Below are 26,700 nucleotides of genomic sequence, written 5' to 3' on the forward strand. Positions count from 1 at the left end.
TTCTTCCAACATGAAAAAGTTTGAGAACTTGAACTTCCACTGACGTAGTCTGTGTTGCCATGTCCGCTTTATATTATAAGCGACTTTGGGCTTGTTTTCCTGTAAAGTCACTTGTAAATATTGGTAGTTGCGGGATAAGGTTTTTGGGCTTGTTTCTAAAGTGTAGTTGCTTATTTGGGCTTGTTTCCTAATGTTGTTTAAACAAGTGCTTCTCAAACATTTGCATGTCAAGGACTCCCAAAATGAATATACATTTGTGCCAGGGGACCCCCATACAAGATTTGTTTAAAAAATATTCCACATTTTTTTAAAGATTATTTTCCAAAATAGCCGATCTACAAGCTCACAATGCGTCGCATCTTTTGGGCTTGTTTTCATAGACCTGGTTGCTTATTTCTCTAGCAAAATCTGGCAACACTAGCCCTAGTAGGGCCTTGGCTGTATGGTTGCTAGAGAGAGAGAGAGAAAGAGAGAGAGAGAGAAGATGGCTCCCGTTCTGGAGAAACAGCTCCTGGGCGCAGCAGCCGGCTCAGGCGACAACAACAACGAAGACGAGGAAGGACAAAGCCTCTGGTCAGTTGGACTCCTCTTCTAACAGCCTCCTTCCAACAAGCCGCAACGAAAAGCCGCACGTTATCACTGTGCTTTATCACTACTAACTACCAGCAGCAGTAGCCTTTAGGCTGGTGGCCACATTAGCATGTCCGCTAACATTAGCAGTGGTGGAAAGTAACTAAGTACATGTACTCAAGTACTGTACTTAAGTACACATTTGAGGATTTTTTTTTTATACCTTACTTGATTATTTTCAAATTTCAGTCCTTTTACTTCTACTCCACTACATCTCAGAGGCAAATTTTGTACTTTTTACTCCACTACAATTATTTGAAAACTTTTGATAGTATACTTTGTAGATTTGTATTGTCAATTTGTTACAAAACATGTGTTAACCACTTTATCCCTATATACTTTGGCTTTTTGAGCTTGTCAGCTTGTAGATCTGCTATTTGAACACTTGTGCAATAGGACATTCTGCATAATGAGTACTTTTACTTTTGGTACTTAAAGTACATTTTGATGCCAACACTTTTGTACTTTTACTCAAGTAAATTTTGAATACCGGACTTTTACTTGTAACAGAGTATTTCTGCATTGCAGTATTGATACTTTTACTTAAGTACAAAATGTGAGTACTTTTCCCACCACTGCTAACATTAGCCAACCCGACCCATCAGTTTGTGACTACATGGCTAACGCTAGTTCCCCACAACATTATAGCTGTCTATTGGGTGTTCTGTTATTGACACTCAACTAGTCGGATGGTGATCACCAGACTCCACATCTTTACATTCTAATGATCTGTTGTCCAAGCTTGGACAGTAGATATGACCATTATATTACATAGCTATTAGCTAACTATCTATCTACTGGCTCCAAGCTAGCCAACATCACCCAAAGCTACAGCTACTGTAGCTAATGATGACAGAACCTATTATTTATACTTTGTTGTCAAATGCAAGGATTTTCTTTTATCAACTTTTGGCATCACGTTCTCTCTCTCTTTTATGTTATTTTAAAGCTATTTTCGTTTTAATAATCCATTCATTTATATTGTAGTCCATTGCTGTGTTGTTTTCTTGCCTGTCATTTCCTGCTTTTTACTGTTTTGTTTGGGACTGATCACCTCACAGCCAGATTTAAGCCGTTATCTTAACTCTGGGCTAAAGGGTTGGCGACCATGATTCTGTGAAATAAATAACATTGGTCACAATGAGGAATGACTTTTTTTTCATTGTTTGAATGCTTTATTTAGCAGTTAGCAAAAAAAGCACATAAAGTACAGTTCTATACAAAGGGATGCTAAAAAGGATTAAACCCAAGAAAGCACTATGGCTTGTTTCCATTGGGGTCCTGAATGGAATGGAACTTAATATGAAAGCTTATCAATACGAGCACCTGATTGTCATGCTAACGCCCATGAATCCAGTGTGAGGACTGCTCACTCACCGTGTTAGCGACTTTGTTGTGTTGTCAAGTCTTTTACGTGATTTTTGGGATTCTTTGCAGGTCATCAATACTGAGTGAGGTCTCAACACGGTCAAGTTCAAAGTTGCCATCTGGGAAAAATATACTTGTGTTTGGTAGGTATAAAATCAGTTGTGTGTTGATGGCTACATACTCTTAAACGATTAAGACCTGAGGCCGATTCTACAAATGCCTTCCAAATCAGTAGTTCTCTTGTGCCAAGGACCCCCAAAATGATATGTATTTGGCCACGGACCCCCGCCCCCCCCATCTGAAAATGTTTTGTGCCATCTATCATCTAGAATGACACAGATTGTCTCGGTTTTAATGGGTCAAGAGAACAGTCCTACCATAGCTCTGGTCCGACCAGAACATGATAATGTATTAAGATAATTAATTTCATTGTTCCGTTACTTGTTATTATTTTGCTTATTAATATTGTTAAGAACAGTGTGTGCATTATGAGTGCATGAATTCAAACAATGACAGACTGTACACATTTCCCCAGGTGAGGATGGATCAGGAAAGACCACGATCATGGCAAAGCTTCAAGGAACGGAACACAACAAGAAAGGGAGAGGGTTGGAGTACCTCTATCTGAATGTCCACGATGAGGAGGACAGAGATGGTGAGTTTGGCTGCTGATGCTCTTTTGATGCCTTTAGTCAATTAGTAAATGACTAGAATTTGATGGATTTATTCTTTCTTTGTTATTTGTGACTAGGCCTGTCTGTCACAATTAATTATTACATAAATCGCAATTATTAGAAATAATCACAATTGTTTTTGAATAAACGTCAGAATCACTTCCATTCACATATGTACAAATTTATCTGTTGAAAAATAGCAGATCTGCACGCCACACTGTGAGCTTGTAGATAGCTGATATTTCAGCTATTTTTTAAAATGTTTGAAGGCATAAAATGATTACATGCATGGCCTGTTCAAGCCTATTTTGATTATGGGTACCGGTCACTGTCAGTCATTTATTTGTATATTTAAGTTATTTCTGTTTTTGCAATTTTGCAGAAATGTAAACGGTTAAATGAATCGTCAACTAATATTTCCCTATTTGTGACTACTTCTTCTTTGCAGACCTTACCCGCTGTAATGTATGGATCCTGGATGGAGACCTGTACTATAAAGGCCTGCTTAAATTTGCCGTATCGGCTGAGTCACTCGGTGACTGCCTGGCCGTGTTTGTTGTGGATATGTCGCGACCATGGACCATTATGGAGTCACTACAGAAATGGGCGAGTGTGCTACGTGATCACGTGGACAAGCTCAAGATCCCTCCTGAACAGATGAGAGAAATGGAACAGAAAAGTACGTAAATGAGTGACTTTATTTATGGGTGTCTCAATCACTGCAGTTGAGGGGGTACTAAATGATATTCAATCAATGGATAGTATACGGCAGTCCAAAATGTGAAATTTAAGGTGGAACATAAACCAGACCCTTTCCTTGACTTTTTGCATACAAAGCAGGTTTTAATTTGCTAACCCTGCATTGTTTATATCAACACTTAACATGGTTCTAGCTGGTCTCAGTGAGTGGCTGGGATAGTTGGTGACCTGGTGGTGAAAGGTGGCAGGTTTCACAGTTATAGTGTGAAATGTAGTTCCTCACATGCTTTGCCATTTGGTCAATAAAGTGGCCGTGACAAGATTGGACATTAGTCTCCAATGGATAACTGTGAGTGATGTTAATCTAAACCTATTATTCTTAGTTGTGACATGTTGTGACATGCATCATTTGGGCAGAAACTATCCAAGATTCCTATGTGATGGCAGTTTAGTGGAGAATTTGTTTACAGAGTAATTAATTATTTAATTACATAAATTACCATGTGCGATCAGTAGCTAGTGAGCGACATTTAGCTGTGCCATTTAGCAGATGCATTTTCAAAATGCACTGAAGCATCCAAAAATGTTGATCATATGTATAATAACACATTTATCACAACGCTGCCTTGCTCCTCATACAAAAGGAAGGAAAGCTTAGTCACTGCATAGCACAGGCAAGCAAGCATATAACATTTCACATTGTCATGGATGTTTCTAGGTCATCATTAGCGAGGCCCATGATGCTCAGCTGTGTTTTTTGACTAGAGGCAATTTCTAAAGCTCAATACTTGTGATACATTCAGATGCTGTGATTCTTTTTTATTTGGGCTTGCCTTGAACCATATATGGCTTGAACTGTTCCTTTGTACTCAGAAATCATCTTTTTCTTGAAACAAGTTGGTTTAGCCTGCAGGTTTTCAACATTTCTTTTACACCAGGCGTGTCTGTCTCCAAAGGTTACTTGCTGTGACTGTTCTGCTTATGTAAGTCTTCCATGTTGTGTTATGGCAGATAGATCACAGTGGTAATGTGTATTTCTCTGTTAGTGGAAATGTATGAGTTTGCACCTGTTTATTGTTGGTAAATGTCCATATAGTATGTATGTTACACTGTAAAATCCTGTGTTTGTAAATGTAAACTATTGAGAATGTAGAAATGGAACTGTTTGCCTAGGCACTGAGTGATGTGCAAAAGAGGAAAGGAAAGTAGGTTGGTATGTGTCAATTGTGAAGCAAATTTGAGCTCATTAAGCTTAGAAATGGGTAGATACGTGTACATTTGTAGTTTCTCTCTCCTTAGACAAGCTTACTTGACTCCACCCATGGTCAGGCTTTAGCAAGAGCATGTCATCCAGATAGAGCATTTTACAGCATGTCAGATATGATGTCATCACTGGCACTGCACATAGCAGATTGGTGACCCCACCAGTCCAGAGAGTGTATTTGTTGTGCACGGTCTTGGTCAGAGTCTGAGAGGTGTGTGTGTGCGTTGCTTTTGTTCCCGTCAGTCTTGCAGGCCTCTTGCATCATGGTTCCCTCCCCTCTTGACAGTAGCGTCAGGGAAAGGAAGGGACGTAAGCCGAGTTGGTCTGAATTCATTCAGTGGGCTGGATGTTCTGACTCCAGACCTGTAACTGGAGCAGGCTGTCTGCTGGAGCTGCCTCAAGTCAGAATACTGGATCAGCCATTTGCTGGATCACACATTTAAATGACATGATGAGATTGTTGATTTACTGATTTGTGACAAAAAGGAATTCTGTTGGTGGCCCTTGTATGTGGAAGAACTGTGTTGACTTATTTTCTGGTTACCTTGTTTGGACTTAAGACTTGAGGTCCATTTCTTCCAAAATCAATTAAAGAAGTTGCTATGTCAGGCATATTGTATATGTCTATGGTAAACATTAGTCATGCTAGATCATTCATAAAGATTTTTGCAAATGCAAATTTTATCATTTGAACTAATTGTAAGTTAACTAATAACTTGATACGAGTCAGAATAAGCTAGCTTTCCCCCATGTTGAAACGTAAATCTACTGCTACCATGCTTCAACAGTCCAGAAACGTAGTGCTCATTCCTTCACATTCACATTGTAGAACAAGCACATTATATTTGCACTGCTGCTTTGCTTTGGTTCTAGCTACCTCTGAAAACAACTTGTCAGTTAATCGGCTACTTCAAACTACTATGTGCTGAGCTGATGGCTGTTATGTTGTAAAAGAAAAAAGGTCAGATTACCTACCTATAATTCAACTACTTGCAGAACTAGCTGGCTTACTTTATTACCTTAAGTTCACTAATTACACATTTAGTAGCCTAAAATGTTTCCCTGTTTTTCAATAATGGAAGTTTATCATCATTATGTATTAACTGGAATATGTCCGTCTTTAAAACTGTATCTCTGGCTGTGTTATGGAAGAAATGTACATATATAGGCTTTGACTTTCCAACAGTGTAATCTGTAGTATGTGGCCTGAAGGAAGAAAAACAAATCCCCAGTTATAGAGGCTTGCTGTGGTCTAGCAACATTTTCACACAACATTCCTAGAGGTCCCAGTAAACCCTAAAGAACATAGTAAGTTTATGCAAAACAGGCAAGGTGTACTTTAATTCAAATAAAGGCAAAAAAGCCAAAACAAATTGTAGGTTATCATAAACGATAATATATGAGCATATTAAATGTGCAATTGTTCTGAAATCAAGCTTATAATTGGGTTAGGAAGGAAGTCATTGTGGAGGGGCACTAGTTGTGCACCAGCCATTATACTTAAAGTTAAAATTATATGAATCATCTATTGAGGCCAGCTACTGTATACAGAATTTTAGAATAGGAAGCCCCAATTGTGTTTCACAAGGTGCCAGTGGTATGAATGAGTTACTAATAATGATATGGATGTTAACCTATGCGGAGAGTCCTGTCTTTGAAGATATTACTGCTTATCCCATGGGGCCAGCTAACAAAAAACGTTAGCCACAGCTATAAACGTTTTAAGCATCCATGTCAGAATCCAAAAACTTAAACAATGTTCTTTCTCATCTTAAAACTTCTTTTTGAGGTCAACAAACTAAATATTTGATAACAGAAACCAAGCAAGTACTGTACTTCCCTATTATCTTTGTGAACATATCTTCATTTTGTCAGTTTCGTCTGCTTTGCTAATCTCTGGGTGAGATCAATGTGAGTAGACTTGGGAGAGATGAATAGACACTACCAGTATATTTAAATTCATCTAATCTATTCAAATTGAACATCTCCAAAAGTCTGTCTCTATATTGTACTGACTCTGCTTTTTCCGATGTAACCGCCTCCTCAACAATGCTAAACAAACTTGCTCTTTGTCCAGCAATACCTCTTCTAGTGCACACCTTCTCTTCACTGCCATACTCCTCAGTATCTAGATTTGTGGCGGTGATACGGCTAAAACTGTAAAGCCTACGCGAAACTATAAATCACTGGCTATACCATTGGCACTGGACAACATAGCTATGGCAACCTCTAGACACAGAAGGCTGTGTGACCTCACTGCAATCCGATCATGTTCACAGGAGTCAAAACAAAAAATCAAATCCTTAAAAATCTGATTTGAAATGTATATTTGTGTACATCTTTGCACGGTCCACCGTATGTTCAGCAGCATTGGATTTGCATTATCATAATCGCCCTGAATCGTAGAGGGAATTGTGATCTAATTGCTTACACTTGTCCACTCCCTGGGCCGGTATGTTAAATCCCGTGGCGGAGACGTAATCATTTTGGCTCACACATTCTTGGTGGTACAAGGGGGATTCAGGAAGTCATTCTAACTTTGTAGGTCATCCATAACGGCATTCCTGACTGAGGAAGTAGGCCATAGCTTCCTGCATCCCAAATCCCTACACCTCACACAGTAACTTGACGAGTTGCATCCTTCACACAGCTGGGATAGAACAATGGGAACATGTACTGTATCGCGTGGGATGTTATATTTTTGCTGCAGTTCTACAGAAGTACTTGTAAAGAAGGGTGGATGCACTTTATTAATATTCATATTGGTGAGAAATCAGAGGGAGTGTTTACTCATATATGGGTAAAAGTATATTTATTGGAAAAAGTATGCATTAGAACACAATTTGGAAAATGTCCTTCAGTGTGGTTAAAATGTCCACAAATGTACCTCAACGTTAACTTTTGTCAAATCCATTCCTGTAATAAGAATGCTGTTGTAGGACATTAACAATGCTGTAGTAGGACAACATACTTACGTCATTTGTGCAGACCTAAAGCCTAGGGTCAACTCCATAGTCTGTGGGAGTTGAAATCAGCAACACTGATAAATAGATTTGATAACCCTTTTTATGGTGGTTGTCTGCATGGGTGACCAGTTGCTGTCCCATTGAACAGAACCCCTGCAGACCTGTCCTTGGCTGTGTGTTGGGTCTCCTCCTGTGTGCAATTGAAGGGGAGGATGGGGTAATCTGGATTCTCTGGCATCCTACTCCCTGACCGATACATTGATTAGGCCTGCATAATCGTCTTGTTCATACATTTTCAAAAAATTGTATTTTGAAATCAATAAATGATTAAGTTATTTTGGCCATATTACATTATTTTGATTATTGGTACTGGTCAATGTCAGTCATTTCTGTGTATATTGAAGTTAAGTTAACTGATGCGTTGATGCCTTTCTCTCGCTCTGCTTGTTCACCAGTGTGCAAGGCGTTCCAGGAGTACGCAGAACCAGAGGATGCATCCTCGTCCTCCCCACAGAGACGAGCGCCGACGGCAGGAGAGGACGAGAGTGTTGTTCTGCCTCTGGGAGAAAACACACTCACACACAACCTGGGCATTCCAGTGCTAATACTTTGCACAAAGGTAAAAGCTCCTTGCTTAAGGAGTAGAGATGTTCCCGATACCAGTATACGTATCAGCTGCCGATAACTGCCTAAAATGCTGGTATCGGCAAGTATGCCAGTCTATGCCAATCCGATACCACGTCATTTATCACATTATTATATTTCATTTACAGTAAATTATTTTTGTATTTTGAATGCTTCAGATGATGTTGCACAACTGTTTTATACTCTCAATGTACTATTTACATGATTATTTTACTAGCTTGTGGTTGCACAATTATTAATGGAATTGTTATTTATTCCTAGATAAGAGTTTGTTATGCATTGATATCGGATTGGTACTCTGTGTTGACCGATACGCAAGTTGCGGGTATCTGAATTGGATCGGGAAGGAAAAAATTGTATCGGAACATCTCTACTAAGGACTCTGATGACTGATTACTGAAAATAGCTGATCTACAAGCTCACAACGCATTGCATCATGGCGAGTTTGTAGACATCTATACTTTTATAAGCCTATCAGAGGCTTCTCCATCTTGCACATCATTTATCAAAACAAACTTTGGAAGTACTAGAGTCCCAAATCTGGGCAGGGTGGGCCTGAGACTTAAGGACCAAAATGTGCCCACGTGTCACTGTGCAAATCAAATATCTGTCTGTGCAAGTCTCTGTGCCTTTTCCAGGTCAGCCCTGACGTTATGTTGTCCTCAGTTTGATGCGTTGCTTCTGCCTGCGACGCAGTGTCCTGTTTCTGATGAAAGGCCAGCATTATACTCCCCAGTAAGCCTTCTGGGTAATGGCTAGTGCTGAGGAACACAATGTAGCCATGAGCACAGTTTCACATGGTAGATGTGACCAGGGAAATATTCAGTGTGTGCCTTTTCCCTTCTGTCTGTTGCTTGCTCTTTGTCTCTCTCCCGTCTTCAACATTCTCTCAGTGGATTTATTTTTCTCTTGAGGGACTCATTTATACAGGTGGTCTATTTCTCTTCCTGACCTAGAAGAGGGGAACATAGCAGTTCTCTATAGGCGTTAGTTCCTTTATTTTCCATTGTACATTTTACTGTCTGACTATAACCTTCAAACAAAAACTTTAAAAACAATTCTCTAACGAAAGTACCTTAGCTGGGGCTAGAAATGGAAGGTTCACCTCAGAAAAAAGGGTACTGATTCAGTTAATTTATGTATTTGCTGCCCAATCGATGGATTAATGGTTCCTAAAGGAACTGGTAAATGCTCTCTGCTCATCATTCATTAAATTCTTTAAGTCTTGTGCTCTAGAAATGAGGCATAAATGTCTTGTGTCTGATGGAGAATATCAAAGCCTATCAAGATGTTTAAAACTAAATGTTTCATGAGTGGTGTTGCTGCCATACTGGGCACATGCCACAGATGACAAGAGGACAATATAGATAAGATTTAGTAGGCTTTATGCTGTGACGATGGAGACCAATTCCATAATATTCAGTGAGTGAGGTGGTGCATCTCTTCACTTAAATTACAAGTGTTTTGGAAACTTTTGATCAGATCTATAGAGAAGAGTGCAGCAGGAGTATTTATATTTGATGACCGTCTCCTGCATATTTAACCAGGCCCTGCTGTCGGGACACGGCCATGTTTAATTTGAGGAAGTGGCTGCCTGGCCCGCCCTGAGTCATGTTCGGCTGGCATGGATGTTGTCAGTCGCCTCCCCCTTGTGGTCACCATGGAGAGGTGTGTCTGTGAGAGCACGCAAGGTGGGGCCCTTCGGGCGACTGCTGGCCTGTTGAATTTGAGTGCTGCCTGACAGGACCTGTTTTCCTAAATGGCAAGATGGAGTTGCAAAATGGGGAGAAACGCAGGTTGATGGGGTGAGAATTTACGAGTTGGACCAGATTTGATTTGATTGGAAGACCGAGTTACAATTTGGTCATTGTGTGCAAAGAGCGTGAAGCCTAATTTAAGTGTTGCTCATCGAAAATCCTTCATTTTGTGTGCTCGTTTGACAAAGTATGGATTAGGCTTGATGAGGGTAAGCAGAGCAATGTTCTCCTGTCCAGACCCCTCAGGAGAACATATATAACTGTCTTCTCTTATTATCGTATGTCATCTGTAATGGCTGTATACCTATTTTCTCTTCAGTGTGACGCAGTCAGTGTATTGGAGAAGGAGCATGACTACAGAGAGGAGCACTTTGACTTCATCCAGTCTCACGTCAGGCGATTCTGCTTAAACTGTATCCTTCTTGTGTGACCATAGTGAAACTGTTATGAAGCTGTCTGCCTTTTATCAGTCAAAGCAACCCATTCTTTTAAACTAAAAACAGTGCTTTTGTCTCCCAATTGAATGCCGTGATATTTTGTCTCCCAACCGAATGCCTTGATATTTCTATAGATATCTTGCCACAATCTGATTGATTGCTGTGTACCTGTGCTTCTATTCAGCCCTGTTAGATTGACAGTCTGTTCAGCCCTGTTAGATTGACAGTCATTAGAGAGTCTGACCACAGGTTGGCTTTTTTTGCCCCTCTAGCGCCAGGGTTCTAAGGAAGGCAAGGTCACATCTCTTAATGAATGGATTGCCATGGAATTTGCTGTGCACATTAATACTCCGCAGAGGATGACCCATGCTACAGATTTTGCCGACCCAATGCCTTGCCTTCAGTGCCACCATTAGGCAAATATTTCCACCTGCATACCTTTTAGACTCCAAACAAGATATCTCAAACTACTGGCTGGATTGCTATGCTCCCCAGAGGCCAGAGGATGACCTCAACTGCTTTTGGTGACCCCATAGCCTTTGCTCTAGCACCACCCTTATACCAAAAAGCTGAGACACTTGATGAGCACTTTGAGCACAGTCATCCTGCATTGTAAGCATGGGATTAAACGCATAAAGGACGACTTCAGCCATTTTCAACCTTTCTTCATATAATTGGTCCTCACTAATGCTCATTATAATATGGTACCATTTGTGTCTACTCACTCTGTGTCTCAGAGGAGGGCTGTGGACATTTCAGAAACCCGGCTACCAGTGATATACCATTGCTGGGGAATCCAAGCTAATAGAAACGGCAGGCTTTCTATTCCTGGAAAGTTGGCATGCTATATTAGAAGCCATTGTTCTAGCAATAATAAGAAATTAAATACAAAAATGTAAACCTTGAAATCTTGTATCACTGGTAGCAGTTGGGTTTTGAACTGTCCACAGCCCTCCTCTGAGATACAGAGTGAGTAGACAAAAATGGTAACTTATTAGAATGAGCAATTGAGCATTAGTGAGTTGCAGTGGAAAAGGAACCGTAGTTTTGTTTTTGTAGAGACCATGGTGTCTGTTTATTGTATGAAGGTGATACATCTTTGCATAAAATACCCTAGTGTGCTAATTGGTTGCATGTATCTACCTACCTAGTAAAAGTTGAAACGCCTATCCTCTGTGCCTCCCTATGACTGTTCTTCAGCTTAACGCCGCCTACCAGATGGAGCTGGTCTGATCTACACCTCGGTCAAAGAGGAGAAGAATTTAGATCTTCTTTACAAATACATAGCTCATAAAATGTATGACTTTCAGTTCACCTCACCTGCCTTAGTGGTGGAGAAGGATGCAGTGTTCATGTAAGTGAAACCTTAAACCAGCTCTGAGCTTCTTGACTCATTCTCAAATTGTCTGTCTTCCTATTTTGCCTGTCTTGTCTGAAGAATTAAAGGACTCCATGAAGTCAAAATGGCTAAAGAAAAAGTAACGCCAAGTGACAACAATCATGGTTCACCACTTCACATGTGTTGTGGCCACTTGTACTGTATTCAGTTGCTGACACGCAATTTCTTTTTGGAAACGCAATCACCTAAAGTTTATAATTTAAGTATTTCTTCCCAAATTTAGTCCATCTGGATGGGATAACGAGAAGAAAATTGGGATTTTGCACGAAAACTTTACAACAGTCTCACCCGAGGATACATTTGAAGACTTCATTACGAAGCCTCCAGTACGAAAGGTAGGAGTGCAAAATTCTAATTCTTCTTGTTGATATCGTTCGTTCAAGCTTTTCCACTCATTGATGTCGTCCCGTCTGCACTCCTCTTTACAGTTGGTGCACGACAAGGAGATAAATGCAGAAGACGAGCAGGTATTCCTGATGAAGCAACAGGTATACGTCATTGTTTACATTCTTCCTCTTTGTCACCAAGGATGCCTACCATATTTTGAATTCCATTTTGCTGCGTTCATACTGACAGCTACAGGCTACTTCATTTTCAATGGAAGCCAGCGACACGAAGATACAAAGTGACGCCCCACGTTTGTAGCTGCTACAAAATGTACAAAGCTACAATCCAAGTTGAGCTGGCTTCAACTGCAGCTACAAAAGAACCAAGTGTTTAATAATTTCCTCTTACCTTTTTTCTTCACACAATTTCCTGCTCGTAATGTGGTGACACTAATTAATTATTTCCATCAGCCAGTTCCGTGCTCTTTTTAACCCAAGGCTTTATATTTTCGTTTATATTTTTCTCTGTCTGACGCATGCTTGACGTCAGCGAGCGTGTTGATCAACACATCAACATCGACTCGCCGACAGATATGCCACGCCGCTTTGTATCTTTTGTAGCTGCCAGTGAGAACACAGCGTTACCGCTGTAGTATTGTATATCAGGAGAGCAGCACAACATCTATGCTGAATTGCAGATACAATTTGTATATGAATGCAAACTTGTGTTAGCATTCATGCCTCCAATCATTATTCTTTTCGCTTTCTCACTCCATAGTCTCTGTTAGCGAAACAACCAGCTACGCCAACAAGAGGAGCGACAGTAAGTGTCTTCTATCACAGTGGTCCTCAAAATGGGGCCCGGGATCCCCTGGGGTTCCTTGAGGGAGTTCCAGGGGGTCCCCAGCAAAAAAGGAATCGTTAAAAATGTTGGATATTCAAAAATAGCCGATATACAAGTTCACAATACGACAAGTTATGCACTTGTAGATTGGCTATTTTTGAAAAATGTTGACAAATCTTCTCTTGTGGGGGTCCCTGGCACAACATCTTTTCAGATGGGGATCTGCAGCCAAAAATATATAAATTTGGGGGTCCTTGACAACTATAAACTATCTAACAGTTGTAGAATATTAACTATTCTGCAACTGTTCTATCACACCTTTTTGTTTTCTTCCACATCCTATCTATCCAACCTTTATTTTTTCTTTAAGAATGCTGTCTCACTTTGGCTTTATTTATTTGATTGGCGATGAACCTGCTAGAATTAGTTTTACAGAATATGTTTGTGTGTGCATTTGATGTCGTCGCTTTTGGGCAGAAACCTTGTATCTCCATATTTCACCTTTTTGGGGTTTTTCATAAATGAATGCCCTATTTTCTACTTTTTCATCTGACAACATGTCGTATCACAATGCTTTGTGATCTTGTAGATCTGCTAGTTTTGATTTTTCTTTCTTAATTTTCTAATTTTATTATGACATCCCCACAATAGGGATGTCAAGTCTGTCTGTAGGTTTTATATATATTTAACCAATAAAGTATTAAGAAGACCTTGTGACTAAATAATAACTCGATCCATTGAAACATGGGATATTTTTTCCATTTCCTGGAAAAGTAACATTTTAGGACATTTTGACCTATGCTCACTCAGTCACGGTTTTTGAGCCTGCTCTGTCTGTGTGTGTGTGTGTGTTGTGTTGTGTTGTGTTGCAGGAGTCTCCAGGACGGCCGGCCTCAGGTTCACCCAGACCCTCCCCTCGTCCGGGTCAGCCTAACGTGACTGGTGGTGGCTCACCAAATTTGAGCGCAGTCAAAAAGCCTGACCCCAACATGAAGGGTAAGCCTTTTGATTAAACTGCAGGAAAGTGGTGTTGAGTAGGGCTGTCACGATCATGACATTTTAGTGGACAATAAAATGTTGTGCGAATAATTGCGATTAAACCATTTTTGTGTTAATTTATTTTTTCGTTGAACACTGGACCAAAATTACATTTCTGTTTGTCTTTTAGGCAAAAGACCGATATAACCAAATAACTTAAAAATGAAATTACTGACAATGATTGTACAGTACCATGACAGTACCATGGCCTCTACTATGGCCAAAACAGGCTATGCATTTAATAATGTTATACTTAAAAAAATAGCTCACAACGTTTGGCATGGCGACATGGCTCTATTTGCTACTTTTCAACAGATTCATTTATATAGATGAATGGAAAACGTTCTGACGATTATGCAAAATAATTGCGATTCTCTCCAATAATTGCAATCAGGCGATTATGTAATAATTGTGACAGTCCTAGTTGTGAGTCAAAATGTCATAATTGAAGATGTCATAGTAAAGACTGGAAAGCTTCTACCCTGTATTGTTAAAGTCACGACACTCCCTCCAAGAGGTAGCCATTAAAATAAATCTCTAAACAATGGATTCCTGCATAGCTCTACTGGACGAGCCTTGTCTGTCATTAACCATGGAGCTTGTCTCATTCCCACCTAAACATACATTCTTGAGTTCAACCGTAATCAATTTAGGCCAGTAACGCAGTTTCCCCTTGCAGACTACTAGTGGTGGTCTTGAAATAATTGCCTTTGTCTATGTGTTTACCAATAAGTTAATCCTGTTCCATCCTCTGCCAGTTTTGAACTAGAATGAGAAATTATGTCTTTTTCTTTAAGTGAGTTATGTGTTTGGTAACTTGGATGGCAAATGGAAATGTATAGTCCCTTTTCCATTTGCTTTGTGTATGTTCTATGTTGGCATCAGGCACCATATTGATTTGAAAATGATTAAACATAGCCCAGCATGCCACTATGCACCACCAGTGGATAAGCATTTGGTTAAGACTTGGACATGTTAGATTAAGTTAATACCTCATTACTTGAGCCGTGTGACTATGGTTGTCTGTTTGTATGTACGCTACATTATGTCACTCTGTCCTTAAGCATGTCCACCAGAGGTCGCTGTGGCTCAATTATGCAAACCTCTAGGTAGGTAGCCTTGTTTTGTTCTAAAATGATATGCGTTGATGAAACCACAACAAAGAATCCATACAACCGTCTTTGTGAAGAATCCATATGAATACTCACGTTGATCGAGTGTTCACTGTTCATTCTTTGGAACCTCAGGCTGTAGTCACGTTTAATATTTGAGATGTATTTTGAACACACATGGAACTATTTCTTCCCCAGGGGGGGCAGCTGCCAACGAGGGAGTGCTGGCTAACTTCTTCAACAGCCTGTTGAGTAAAAAGACCGGAGCCCCTGGGAGCCCAGGGACGGGAACTGGAGTGCAAGGGTCCGCCAAGAAAACAGGTACAGATCTTGACCTATATCTCACCCTCCTCCCTGCAGGTTAACATTTTGTCCATGGCCATGCGCCAACATGGTCGTAATCATAAAAAAGGCTGTCTGGTTACACCCGTTGGTGATCCCTGTCCTGTTGTTTTAGATCCATGTCGGGACCTGGACGTACAGTAATAAGCACAGTTGATTGAAAAAGAAGAGAGGAATTATGTACACGGTCTGTTTTTGTTTTTATGGTGGGCCTTCTTGGACCATGCTGTTGTCTGGAGATTTCTCCCCACAGTAAGAGAAAGTTAAAAAAAAAGAAGAAAGGGAAGCATTTTCCTCTTGATTCCCTCAGCCTTCTGACACCTGGATGAACTTGGGGAAAGGCCTGTATGCACGAGAACCTCCATGCTCATGTCATCATGTGACTGCAGAGACATTGTCCCAAACGCCACGCAGAAACACTTTCAAATTGCCTACAAATGCACGTGCCATATCTCACTGCCATCCTCTGCTCATCACGCAGTTCTAACCGATGAATTAACCTGGTGTTTTTCAAACTGTTGCTCGGGTAAACCTCAGCTGTTTTTTTTGGTACTCATTAAAACATATTTTTCGTACTCATTAAAATCCTCTGTTAATGTATCCATTTGTAGCTCCAGCTGAGGATGTACAATTGTACACTCAACATTTGTACACTTTCCAAGTTAAATTGCCACAGAGGGTTTTACTGTGTATGGGAGCAAATATGTGAAACAGCTGGGGGGCTCCCGGTGAATGGATGAGGGAAACGCTGCATTAACTTGTCTCATTGTCTGCGCCCCACTGACATGTTCTTTTGTTCCAGCCTTGGGCAGAGTCGCCATATCTGTAAAACCACGTTGAAAGGATAATGCATGAAAACACATTCCCCTTGTCCTCTGATTGGTTTTGCATGTGCGTTAACCATGGCAGTGTGCCGCTGGTGGCCCAGCATGGGACCATACCCCCCCCCCATCCATCCGCTAACTGGCTCTTTGTGTTATTCATGGACATACACATACAGAAGCTACAGGAGATTACTTTCTGGCTTTTTTTGTCTCCTATTTTTCCCAAGGGCAGAAGCCGGGTTTGACTGACGTCCAGGCCGAGCTGGACAGGATGACCCGCAAACCGGACTCCATGGTTTCAGATAACAACGTACCACCACCACCACCACCACCGACGGAGAACGAAGCTTGAAGGCAACAAAACAAAAACAGCTTGCATCGTCCCACTGCATTAATACTCTGGAAAAAATACACCAACATTTACATGACAAACTTTACAAACAAAAAAAACCTACAAAACAAACAACTTAAAATCGACCAAACTCCCAGTGTCTATATCAGTCAGCAGATATATCAGTCAGCAGAGACAGTGGTTTAGCCAAAATGAGTTTCAGATGCTATCGGATATTTTGGGTGTTTTTATTTTCTTCTTTTCAGGGAGGTTTAGGGGGGTAGGGGGTAGGAGATAAAAGAGATGTGTATGAGATGGTGGGTGTTGAGGACTTAGCTTCGGTTTCAGTCTTCAACTGTAAATGTTGTGCGAGGGCTGTCAGTTTAAGGTAATGTGCACACACTCCTTGGAAGCCAGCCAAATGCTCTTGGCTGCAGGCCCCCCCAACCCCCTGGTCGCTGGGGTAAAACACTCAACCCCTCATGTTCTTAAAGAGTGGAAACATACTGCTCCTGTGGCCTCTTGTTCAACTAATCTCATGGAAGGAAATTGGTTGTGATTGGAAAGATATTTAAACTAAAAGGAAAATAATTTAAAAAAATACTTGCAAGCATATTTAGTATGTTTAAAAAAATGTTGAATATGATACTGATGTATTTATACAAAAATGAATTATAATACTTTATTTTATTTTTCTCAGCACCACTTACTTGTTTGAAGAAACATCTATCACATAACTTGTTAAAATACCACTCATGTCATGACACTAATATGACAAATCCAGATAGCTGATAGCATACCATGTTGTCTGCCCCTTACATGTGGGCCTTAGTCATCTCGAAGGATTCTGTAAATATACAATGCAAAAATTGCTATTCAAGCTTTGGTTCGACTTTTTTTGTACAAAATGCAATTATTGTATCCAAATTACTAAGAAACGGTCTCTGAGTCATGGCTGGCTGGGATTTGACAGGCATACGGTTTGCAACAGAAGCTCTTCTTTTGGCTACAGGTGTTTGTGTATATGTTTGGGGAGGGGGTTGGGCAGCATCTTTTCCTACTATAACTCCCAAGTGCCTGGCACAGTTCGCTGTTTGTGTCATAGTAGAGGTGCTTGTCTACTTCAAGAGGAAATGCACTGTAGCACCAACAGTTTAGTGTTTTTGTCCAGTTCTTTGTCATTCAAGTAATTTATTTTGTTTTACTTTTCTCTTTTTTGTACAACAAGCCTGTGGTCTTTGCGCAATCTTCCAGAAAGGAAAATTTCTGTGGCCTAGATGACAATGTTCAATTGAGCAATAGAGTGAATGCCTTTCTTCATATGAACTGTAAAGGTATCTAGCTGAGGATATCTAGAAGTAACCACAATTACAGAGCATTTGCGTCCCCCAGACGAACACTTAATGTGGTTTAAACCACTTGTTTTGTGGCCAACCCATATGGAAATCAGTTTTACGGTTTAAACAAAAATGGTTAAGCTTATCCTTAAATGCTTGACAGTGCTGTCCTGTTTTTCAGTTTCAAGTGTTTTGTATTATTCACTTCACCTGGCATGTAAATTAAAACATTCCCAATTTCTACATGTTGTAACTGTAGAAATTAATCCCTGTAGGAAAGTTATTTGTCCAGTCCAATCTTTTGTTGTGTGATCATCCTCAGTGCCCATTTAAAATGTTGACTTTTGCCTTCAATGTACAGTTCACAGTTTGTCACTGTGCACCCTGCCTTTAGTCAGGTTTACTCATCGATGATGAGTTAACCATTTTGTCCTTAAGGGGTTGCTTAATTATCTTCAGTTTTAATAGTGATATACATTTAATTCTCTTGCCATATCACATCTGTCATTTTATTTAAGGTTCATGACACAGACACTTATATTCACATCAAAGTGTAGATTATTACCAGGGTCCCCACGGTCATGAAATTCCTGGAAATATTTTGAAATAGAAAAAAAAATAATCCAGTACTGGAAAAGTTTGGGAATTGATCAAAGGTCCTGGAATGTATCAAGGGTCCTGGAAAAATATTTGGCTATGCATTGTTTTTGGCTATTGATTTTGTTAATACAAAACATTTTCATAAACATGTATAACATTACACGAAATATGTAACATAAGTAGTTTTTCGCCGAACGGGCTGTGTGATGGCATATATTATTTAAATAAAATAAGTCATACGGATGCCATAATCAGTCTTCCAGTGAGCTATGCCCTAATTTTGCACGAAATTTTTAATGAAATTGTACTATTCTATATTCTATGCTTTATATTTGCTACACTGCCTATCTTTGGGCATTCTACATAGGAGTAAGAGACACATTATTGCGCTGAATGATTGTTATATAGGCCTGGAAATTGGGCTAAATATTCTGGAAAAGTTTTGGAAAAGTTTTGGAAATTCATTGCTAAAAATGTGTGGGGACCCTGTATTACACTCAAATCTACCCTACGCAATCCTATGGATTTATCTGACTCAACTTTAACAAATTTCACGTGAGGACAGAAGAGCGCAACCACTTGCAGTAGAGCAAATTGGAACATGAAACACCAAAGATGCTATTTTTCTTTTCTTTTTTTAATAGAAGTTCTGTTGTCATCAACTGTGTGATTTGCAAGTGACTGTTTTCCCTTGTCTTTGCATGGAGAAACCATTCCAAGCTTGAGACCTGTCTATAAACTCACCCATACACAGCCTGTACTTGAGACCTCATATCCAATGTTTCACGTGTCTAGGGAAAGGAGTGGGAAGGAGTTGTATTTGGACAGGGTTTATACAGAAAGCTGGTCTGTGAACAAATTGGGCCTGACATTTCAAGTAGGGGTTAAATGTCTTTATTTTTGTTACAGCCTAATATTTGCTCTGTAAGGGAATAACCACAAGACCATATTGGTGTGCAGAGTCTACTTTGCTTTTGCATGAACTAATCTGTTGTCACAAGATACTGATGGAACTGCTTTTTTCATTTGATCACAATGAAGTGCTTCTTGTTTATTTTGATTGGGCAGAATATGCATCTGAGATCTGTTGCTGAAAATACTGAAGCACAAAACTGGAACAGCCACATGTCAAAATAAGCACTTTCCTTTGGACACTTGTATCGGTTCCCTGTTATTACAGTTAAAGATACAGAATGCATACATTTCCTCCTGCCTTGCCTTTTTTAGAACATGTAATTAATGGCTCTTAGAAGTTTACCTACACATTAAAATTGCATTATTTATCTGCATTTGCTGCTTAATTAATTGAAGGTGCCCCTGGTGGTCAGCTATTTTTCAGAATTAAATGATGTAACCCATATTCTGACTTTATATTGATCTTTCTTTTTCTGGAATCACTGTCACTAGACTTATTGCTTGGGAGATTGTTTGGGAGGCCATCTGGGAAATATCCCAGATAAACCAAATAAATACTCTGTGTTTTCCAGGTCTGTCCTTTTCCCCAATTTAAGAAATCCCCATATACTGTATGTGTTCAATGTCTTGCTTCGGGCAATTTCTTTTAACAAGTAGCTTAGAATCTTGCCCAGAAATAACTTTGGTAATAGAAACAACATCAAGGTAGCTCTTCAACATGTCCTACTATACTGGTTTAAGTAAAACATTACTTCCCTCACTAAAAGTTGTTTTTCTGCTGAGTGGAATGACATGTTCTTGTTTTGCTTGGTTTCAAATTAACACTTGCTCTTTAAGATTGACCCTTGCGCCCAAGACTGAATGAGACTACTGAACAAATGGATATGTACAATTTATATTCACACTTCTGTTGAAAAGGATTGCCTCTTTACAACTTCATCTTTAGTGAATTGCCTTCAGCCCTGTTGAGACTATACATATTTAAAGCTTTTGCTTCCAGTCCTTTCTATTCAGGATATAAGGATATTGTACCCAGGTGGCTGGCTGCATTTTATGCCCTGAAGTTTTGATTGTATGACCTTTATACCGTTCTGCAGTCTGTAAGCAGCCATGTGGAATCTAGCTTCTTGTGCAGACAAAGATAAGGAACATGTTTCTCAGCCCTGGCTTCAATAAAACAAAGAATACAGATTTTGGTTACCTTGGCTTTGAGTTTGTGTGCTCTGTGTTTTAAGTCTAGGAATACCCTGAATCGTGTGATGTCTAGACACGTGTTTGCATTTATACTATTACTACTGTGACTGTCTATTATTCTTTTAAGCAAAACAAGACATTGGGATGTGAAGATCAGCCAAACTCACAACATTTATAAGAATGATAAAGATTTCACTGTTAGAGCAAACATTTGATTGTAAGTCAATGAACTAGAGGCATGCTCCCACAATTCAGTGGTTCTCAAAGTGGGGTCCTGGGACCGCCAGGGATATTTGAGGGGTCCCCAGCAAAATGAGTGAATATAGCATCAAAATCAGTTTAACTACCGTAAACCTATTCATCAGCTATTTGAAAAATAAAAAAAATAGCAGATCTAGCTCAATGCCTCGGGATGCTACGTGTTGTGAGCTTGTAGATCTGCTAAAAATATGAACATTTTACAATATTCTAAAACATTTTAACACACATTTTGTAGGGGGTCCCTGGCAGAAAAATATTTTCTGATGGGGGTCTACGGCAAAATATTGGTTTGCTGACCCTTGGCCTTGAGCCCTTGACATGAAAAAGTTTGAGAACCACTGCTCATACAGTAATTACTAGGGGTGTAACGATACAGTAACTTTCGACGCATAGATTTTTATTTCAACGATCCAACTATCGATATGCAAACCGCAATATATCGTATTGTTTGACTTTGTATCGTATCCTTTTGCAATGCAAATAATCGATTGTATCGTTACTAAGTATGCAACTTGTGAGTTATATTTAGCAATTGTAAGAAGAAAGAGGGGTTTAATTACTTTTCCATTCCATATCACTACACTTGGTCTATCGATAAATGTGTGTAATCTCTGTGTTCATGCAAAGGTGCGAGTTTGTCCATATGTGTTCAAATACAATATACATGTATTTGCCAGAGAATCACTGTGTTTACTTATTTATGTCCATAATACATTTTCCACTTAAAAAAACTGCACTATTCACACAGATTGAATTTTTAGCCAAATAGTTACTGCGGTGACGCTGTATCGATTTTAAATCATTGAATCGTATTGTATCGCCATGAATGAACCAATAGCTCCATGTATCATGATCAGTGGTGTGTTCTATGGTATTTCGGAGGGCATATGATTTGCTCGACATGCGCATGGTCGTGGTTATGCTTGCGCGTGGCCGTGGTCAATCGATGAAATGGTTAGTAGAGGGCTATCTTTTATTCTGCACGTCACTACGTATATAGCGTAATAACATGGTAGAACACACCACTGATCGTGGTGCATATCATATCGCTGTTAAAATGTATCGTAATAATAATTACCCTCCTGGGTTTCATGGCCTTAAAATCCACCAGAGGGCAGTAAGGTATAAAGTTTTTATTTATTTATTCTGCCGCACAAGATTATCTGTTCCCTGTTGTAGGCCTATCCATATTCTAGCGTAGTTATTCTCGTGCATTTATAAGAGATAAGTAAAACGCTGGGTATAACACCTAGCCTATTTTATCAGTTTATCACCCTGACCTACTTGTTGTGGTTATGGGACGTAGACGTAAACGAACTAGCATACACATACAGACTGTACAACCATCCGTTTGTATGTAACTGAGACTGAGAGTGTAGAATAATGTAACCAAACTTCCTCGAATCGTCCATTTGGTTACATTTTCCACACTCTTGGAGTTAAATGAAAATGCATCGGCCTAGCCCTTGGATCAAGACGTCGATTTATTTTTTACTCGATTGTGATTTGTGACATAAATGTCAGAATAGATCAACGAAATACATGACCGTCTCGATCCAAGCCCAGGCTACCTATGATGAACCCAACCCAGCCTCCTCCTCAGAAGGAGCGGCCTGATGGGAACCTGTAGGGCGGCTGTCTGTCTGTCCTGATCGCCGGGTCCTGATAAACGAATGGTTTGGTGGGAGTGGAGGAGTGGACACATTACAAACAGTCGTCAAACAAAAGCCATTAAGTTCCCCCGACTCGATTCATTTGCAGCAACGCTATTATTTGGGAATACTTTTTTGGAAAGCGTGTGCATAATATACACAGGAATGTGCAGTTTCTGGGCGGAGACTAGTCCGCTTTGCATCAAGTAAAAGCGTTGCTGCCTGCCTGTCTTTATACTGTAGCCTGGAAGTTACAATACCTCCCGTCTGGACAACAATAAGGACTTCTGATCGTTTCTTCTGGGAAGGACACGGGGGTTGCTGCTTGTGTCTGTTTTGCATCGAGGAGACACAGTGGAGCTCAATAATAATAATAGACGGGGGCTTGTGTTTGGTTTTTCGGTGCCGATCCGATCCAGAATCGTCCCCAATGAAGTGACACCGAAACGCGAACAAGTGACCCGCCTTTGGGAAGAGTGAGTGGTAACATTGTTTCACGTAGGTTGTAACATTGTTGTAAAAACCTCGTAGCGGCGACGCAATTAAGTCGCGGGGCAACGATGCTCGTTACTCTGTGAACAATGTTCAGAATAACATAACATCCTCCTACCGGGTACGTCTAGTTTTTTTAATATATATATCGCGATCGATCGCATGGGGGGCTGCTATCAAAAGTGGACCGACTCGTTTGTTTTCCTCGCACACTTGTGAGGTTCTTTCTTTTTTTTGTTTTGATGGAACAAAGTGTGCTTCTTTCTGCACACTAGCCCTGCACCGTATGCTGGCTCTCACGTTAAGCTATTAACGCGATTTATTTATAACCCTCTCAACTCGAGTCAAGTTTGAAGCGCACTCCCTAGACTAGAAACCATCATCATCATCATCATCATCATCATCATCATGAGGACCACCACCACCACCACGGAGGAGGCGGAGGGGGGCTTCGATGGCGAGGCCTCCAACACGTCCATGATCTCCGGGGCCAGCAGCCCCTACCAGCCCACCACGGAGCCCGTCCACCCGCGGAGCGTCCTGGGAGGGATCCGATGCGACATGGAGTACATCAAGTCACACTTTGGGATCCTGAAGGTGGTCGAAGTGGTACGTACGTGGTCGCCCTGTAACAACCCCCCTTAAAATCCCAGTATGGTTCTCCGTACGGTGGTGTCGCTCGCCGAATATAGCAGATCTACAAGCTCACGATGCGTCGCAGTCATGGCTACGCTTCATGAGCTTGTAGATTCTCCGCTATTGTATTTGCGAAATTGTGTGGCATTTCAACATGCAGCTACACACCATGGGGCATGTTATGCAGGCCATGGCATTGAGGGGTGTGTGTGTGTGTGTGTGTGTGTGTGTGTGTGTGTGTGTGTGTGTGTGTGTGTGTGTGTGTGTGTGTGTGTGCGCGTGTGTCGCATCATTGCTGTTCCATCCCAATGGTCCTGTTGCCCAGGTGTGCTGTAGCTATATTACCCATTTGATATTCCAGTCTTATTAAATCCATATATGGGAAGCCAATCACAGGGAAATAAAAGATAAAGACATACATATGTTTAGTAATGATATTTCCAGTTGGTGTTCAAATATCTCTTTCTGTTTTCATGCCAAACTTTCTAATATGTTTGACAGTGGGTCTCAAACTTTTTCATGTCAAGGACCCTCAAATTAATATGTATTTGGCCACGGACCAACATCTGAAAATATGTTGTGCCTCTTGATAAAATGCAAAAACAATCTACAAAAAACAAAATCTTCCAAATGTGTTGCACTTTGTTTTAAAACTGTAGATCTACAAGCTCACAACAACTCAGAGCATTGCGAGACATTGTGAGCTTGTAGATCAGCTGTTTTCAAATAGCCAAATATATGCCACTGTTAAAGTGGTAAAACTGATTTATAGGCATGCAAAATAGGAAAATAGGCATGCATTGCCAGGTAAAGTGGTTAAATAACTTTGATCAGACCTCTCTCTCTCTCGCTCGCTCACACACACACACACACACACACACACACACACACACACACACACACACACACACACACACACACATACACACACCCACACACACACGTCACACACACACACACACACACACACATGTCACATACACCTCTCTCTGTATCTCTCATATGTGCCACATGTAGCTACATACTCATTCACACAAATGTTCTGTTCTAATGTATGCATGCTACTCCCCATTTGAATAGTTTTTCATTTGCTCATTGAAAATGTGAGCAGTGGCTTGAATAAAGATGTATTTTATTCATATGCGGTTTGAGGACAGAAGCAACTTATTGTGTGTATATCATCTGTGGGAAGGAAAACGTTTATAATCTCTGGACTGCTAGCTTAACAGGATGATAGCGCATGCAGTGAGCTGAGCTTGCACTGTTGCACACACCTGTGATGTTTACCTGTGCAGATATGGGAAGAAGGGCTGTGCAGCCAGCCATCTGTCAGCAGGGTGCTAAAGCAGGAAGGAAAATATCGGCAAACTGTCTACCTTGCATGAGACAGAAACATTTCCTTGATGGTGGCCCCTTTGTTAAAACATAGAAGCCGTTATACACATACAGCCAAAAACAATTAACTACATTCAGCAAAACAATTGTATGACATTTCAACATACAAATGTGAATGTGTTTAAATGGGGTACACACACCGCTTAATAAAATGCAGAAATGAAAATGAAACCTAAAAGTTCAGAGCGTGCCCGTGCCAAGGAATACATTAGCATTAGCATAGTAGAATCCAAAAAACACAACAGAAGGGAATTAATCTTTAACGTCTACTTCCTTGCTTTGTAGACTTTTGTAGTTTGACCTATGTGTGTGGTGCACTGAGAGGGCAGGGCTTTTGAATGTCACCCACGCTTACAGTTTCTTAGAGTGGGCCTATGAAGGCTTGCCTCTAATACTGTAGCTTTACTGGTCTGCATTTGTACTGCTTTATACACTGGCGTGGTCCCAATTCTTTTATTTTTGTGGCATTTCACAGCTGATAGACAGATAAAGCTGTGTGTCAATAAAGCTTTGTGTCATCTAGATTAGAACACTGTTTCTCAACATCTGGTCCTTAGCCCACCACAGGTCCAAGTGGACCCTTACGGGTCTGTAACTCTGAGAGTGTAGCTACTGTACAATGATTTAATTTTGGGACTCCAATCTATACTGTCAAATCTGCAGTGTTAATTTAGCTCTGAGAGTGTCCAAATGGACCGTAAGGGTTACAGACCTATAAAGGGTCATTTGGACCCCTGGTGGTCCTCGAACCCGACATTGAGAACCAGTGATTTAGAACATCTCAGCTTCAGGTTAGGAAATGATCCTATTTGTAGGGAGTCTTGTGTCAGTTTCTTTTCCACTGTTCAACTGGACAATCATTCACTGGCTCTGAGAGTCAGCTATTTATTTTAAACTAAATGTGATGGTAGATCATTTATGCTTTGTAATGAGTTACAATTAGTCTATCACGCTATTGCTTACTGGGATATAGAACCTAAGACAGGAGACAAGAATCAGCTACCACGTTTGACGGATGTGATTATAAAAATGCAGGCACGCTTGAAGACCCTTTTCATTGATGTCACAATTATTAGTTATCTTGTCTAACAGGAGCCAGTGACGCTGAATGTCTCCCACCCACTCTCTCTGGCTGCCCTTTGTTTGACATTTCGTATTCGCCTGTGTCAAGAATATGCTTGTTTGATTACATCCACACCGTGGTCCTTGTAAAGTAGTAGTTACACAACCAGCCTGAAGGTTAAAGACCCGTGTTTATTTTGCACAGAAATGCTAATGCTGATAGTCAGGTTTTTCATGCCAGAAAGAAGCCATAGTTTCACCTTGTCATCCTCCCAGTAAGAATGAAGCTACAAGCAGGCTACTGTACTGTATACACAATAGGGCTGGGCAATATAACCCAATATAATCCATATCACAATTATTTTGTTTGCCTCAATTAGGATTAATGAATGATTATTTTAAATATTGAAAATAGTAGATCTACTTGCAGATCAGCTATTTCCACTATTTTTGCCTGCCACCATTGTGTAACAAAGTACTGTATAATACAGGGGTTAAGT

At 40.3% G+C, this 26,700-nt stretch overlaps 2 protein-coding genes across 3 annotated transcripts in view; both read left to right on the top strand.

The window, feature by feature from the left end:
* The first annotated feature begins 439 nt into the window (after positions 1-439).
* dync1li2 (dynein, cytoplasmic 1, light intermediate chain 2) lies at positions 440-20,713 on the top strand. 2 transcript variants are annotated; one of them, XM_080429163.1, is made up of 13 exons: positions 440-573; positions 2,068-2,141; positions 2,534-2,653; positions 3,121-3,351; positions 8,057-8,220; positions 10,323-10,416; positions 11,659-11,794; positions 12,063-12,174; positions 12,268-12,327; positions 12,944-12,988; positions 13,882-14,005; positions 15,358-15,480; positions 16,553-20,713. In XM_080429163.1, the coding sequence occupies exons 1-13, from the start codon at positions 443-445 to the stop codon at positions 16,675-16,677; spliced, it is 1,539 nt and encodes a 512-aa protein (XP_080285289.1). In that variant the 5' UTR covers positions 440-442; the 3' UTR covers positions 16,678-20,713. The 2 variants fall into 2 exon arrangements, with proteins under 2 accessions (XP_080285289.1, XP_080285290.1); XM_080429164.1 differs by having other exon boundaries at positions 16,558-20,713.
* Positions 20,714-22,599: 1,886 nt separating this feature from the next.
* Positions 22,600-26,700, top strand: part of cmtm4 (CKLF-like MARVEL transmembrane domain containing 4) — a 41,980-nt gene continuing 37,879 nt past the window's right edge. The window contains exon 1 of the mRNA XM_080423534.1: positions 22,600-23,716. Within this exon, the coding sequence (XP_080279660.1) occupies positions 23,516-23,716 (201 nt within the window). The 5' untranslated portion in view covers positions 22,600-23,515. The remainder of the gene's footprint in view (positions 23,717-26,700) is intronic.

This window comes from Gymnoscopelus braueri (genome assembly GCF_963280865.1).
Source record: "Gymnoscopelus braueri genome assembly, chromosome: 1".
NCBI lineage: Eukaryota > Metazoa > Chordata > Actinopteri > Myctophiformes > Myctophidae > Gymnoscopelus > Gymnoscopelus braueri.

Excerpts from the sequence above, each read along its gene's own strand:
- dync1li2 (XM_080429163.1), top strand. The coding sequence starts at position 443 with ATGGTTGCTAGAGAGAGAGAGAGAAAGAGAGAGAGAGAGAAGATGGCT. Across the intron at positions 2,142-2,533 it reads GAAAAATATACTTGTGTTTG|GTGAGGATGGATCAGGAAAG; the intron begins GTAGGTATAAAA and ends ACATTTCCCCAG. Across the intron at positions 12,989-13,881 it reads CGCCAACAAGAGGAGCGACA|GAGTCTCCAGGACGGCCGGC; the intron begins GTAAGTGTCTTC and ends GTTGTGTTGCAG.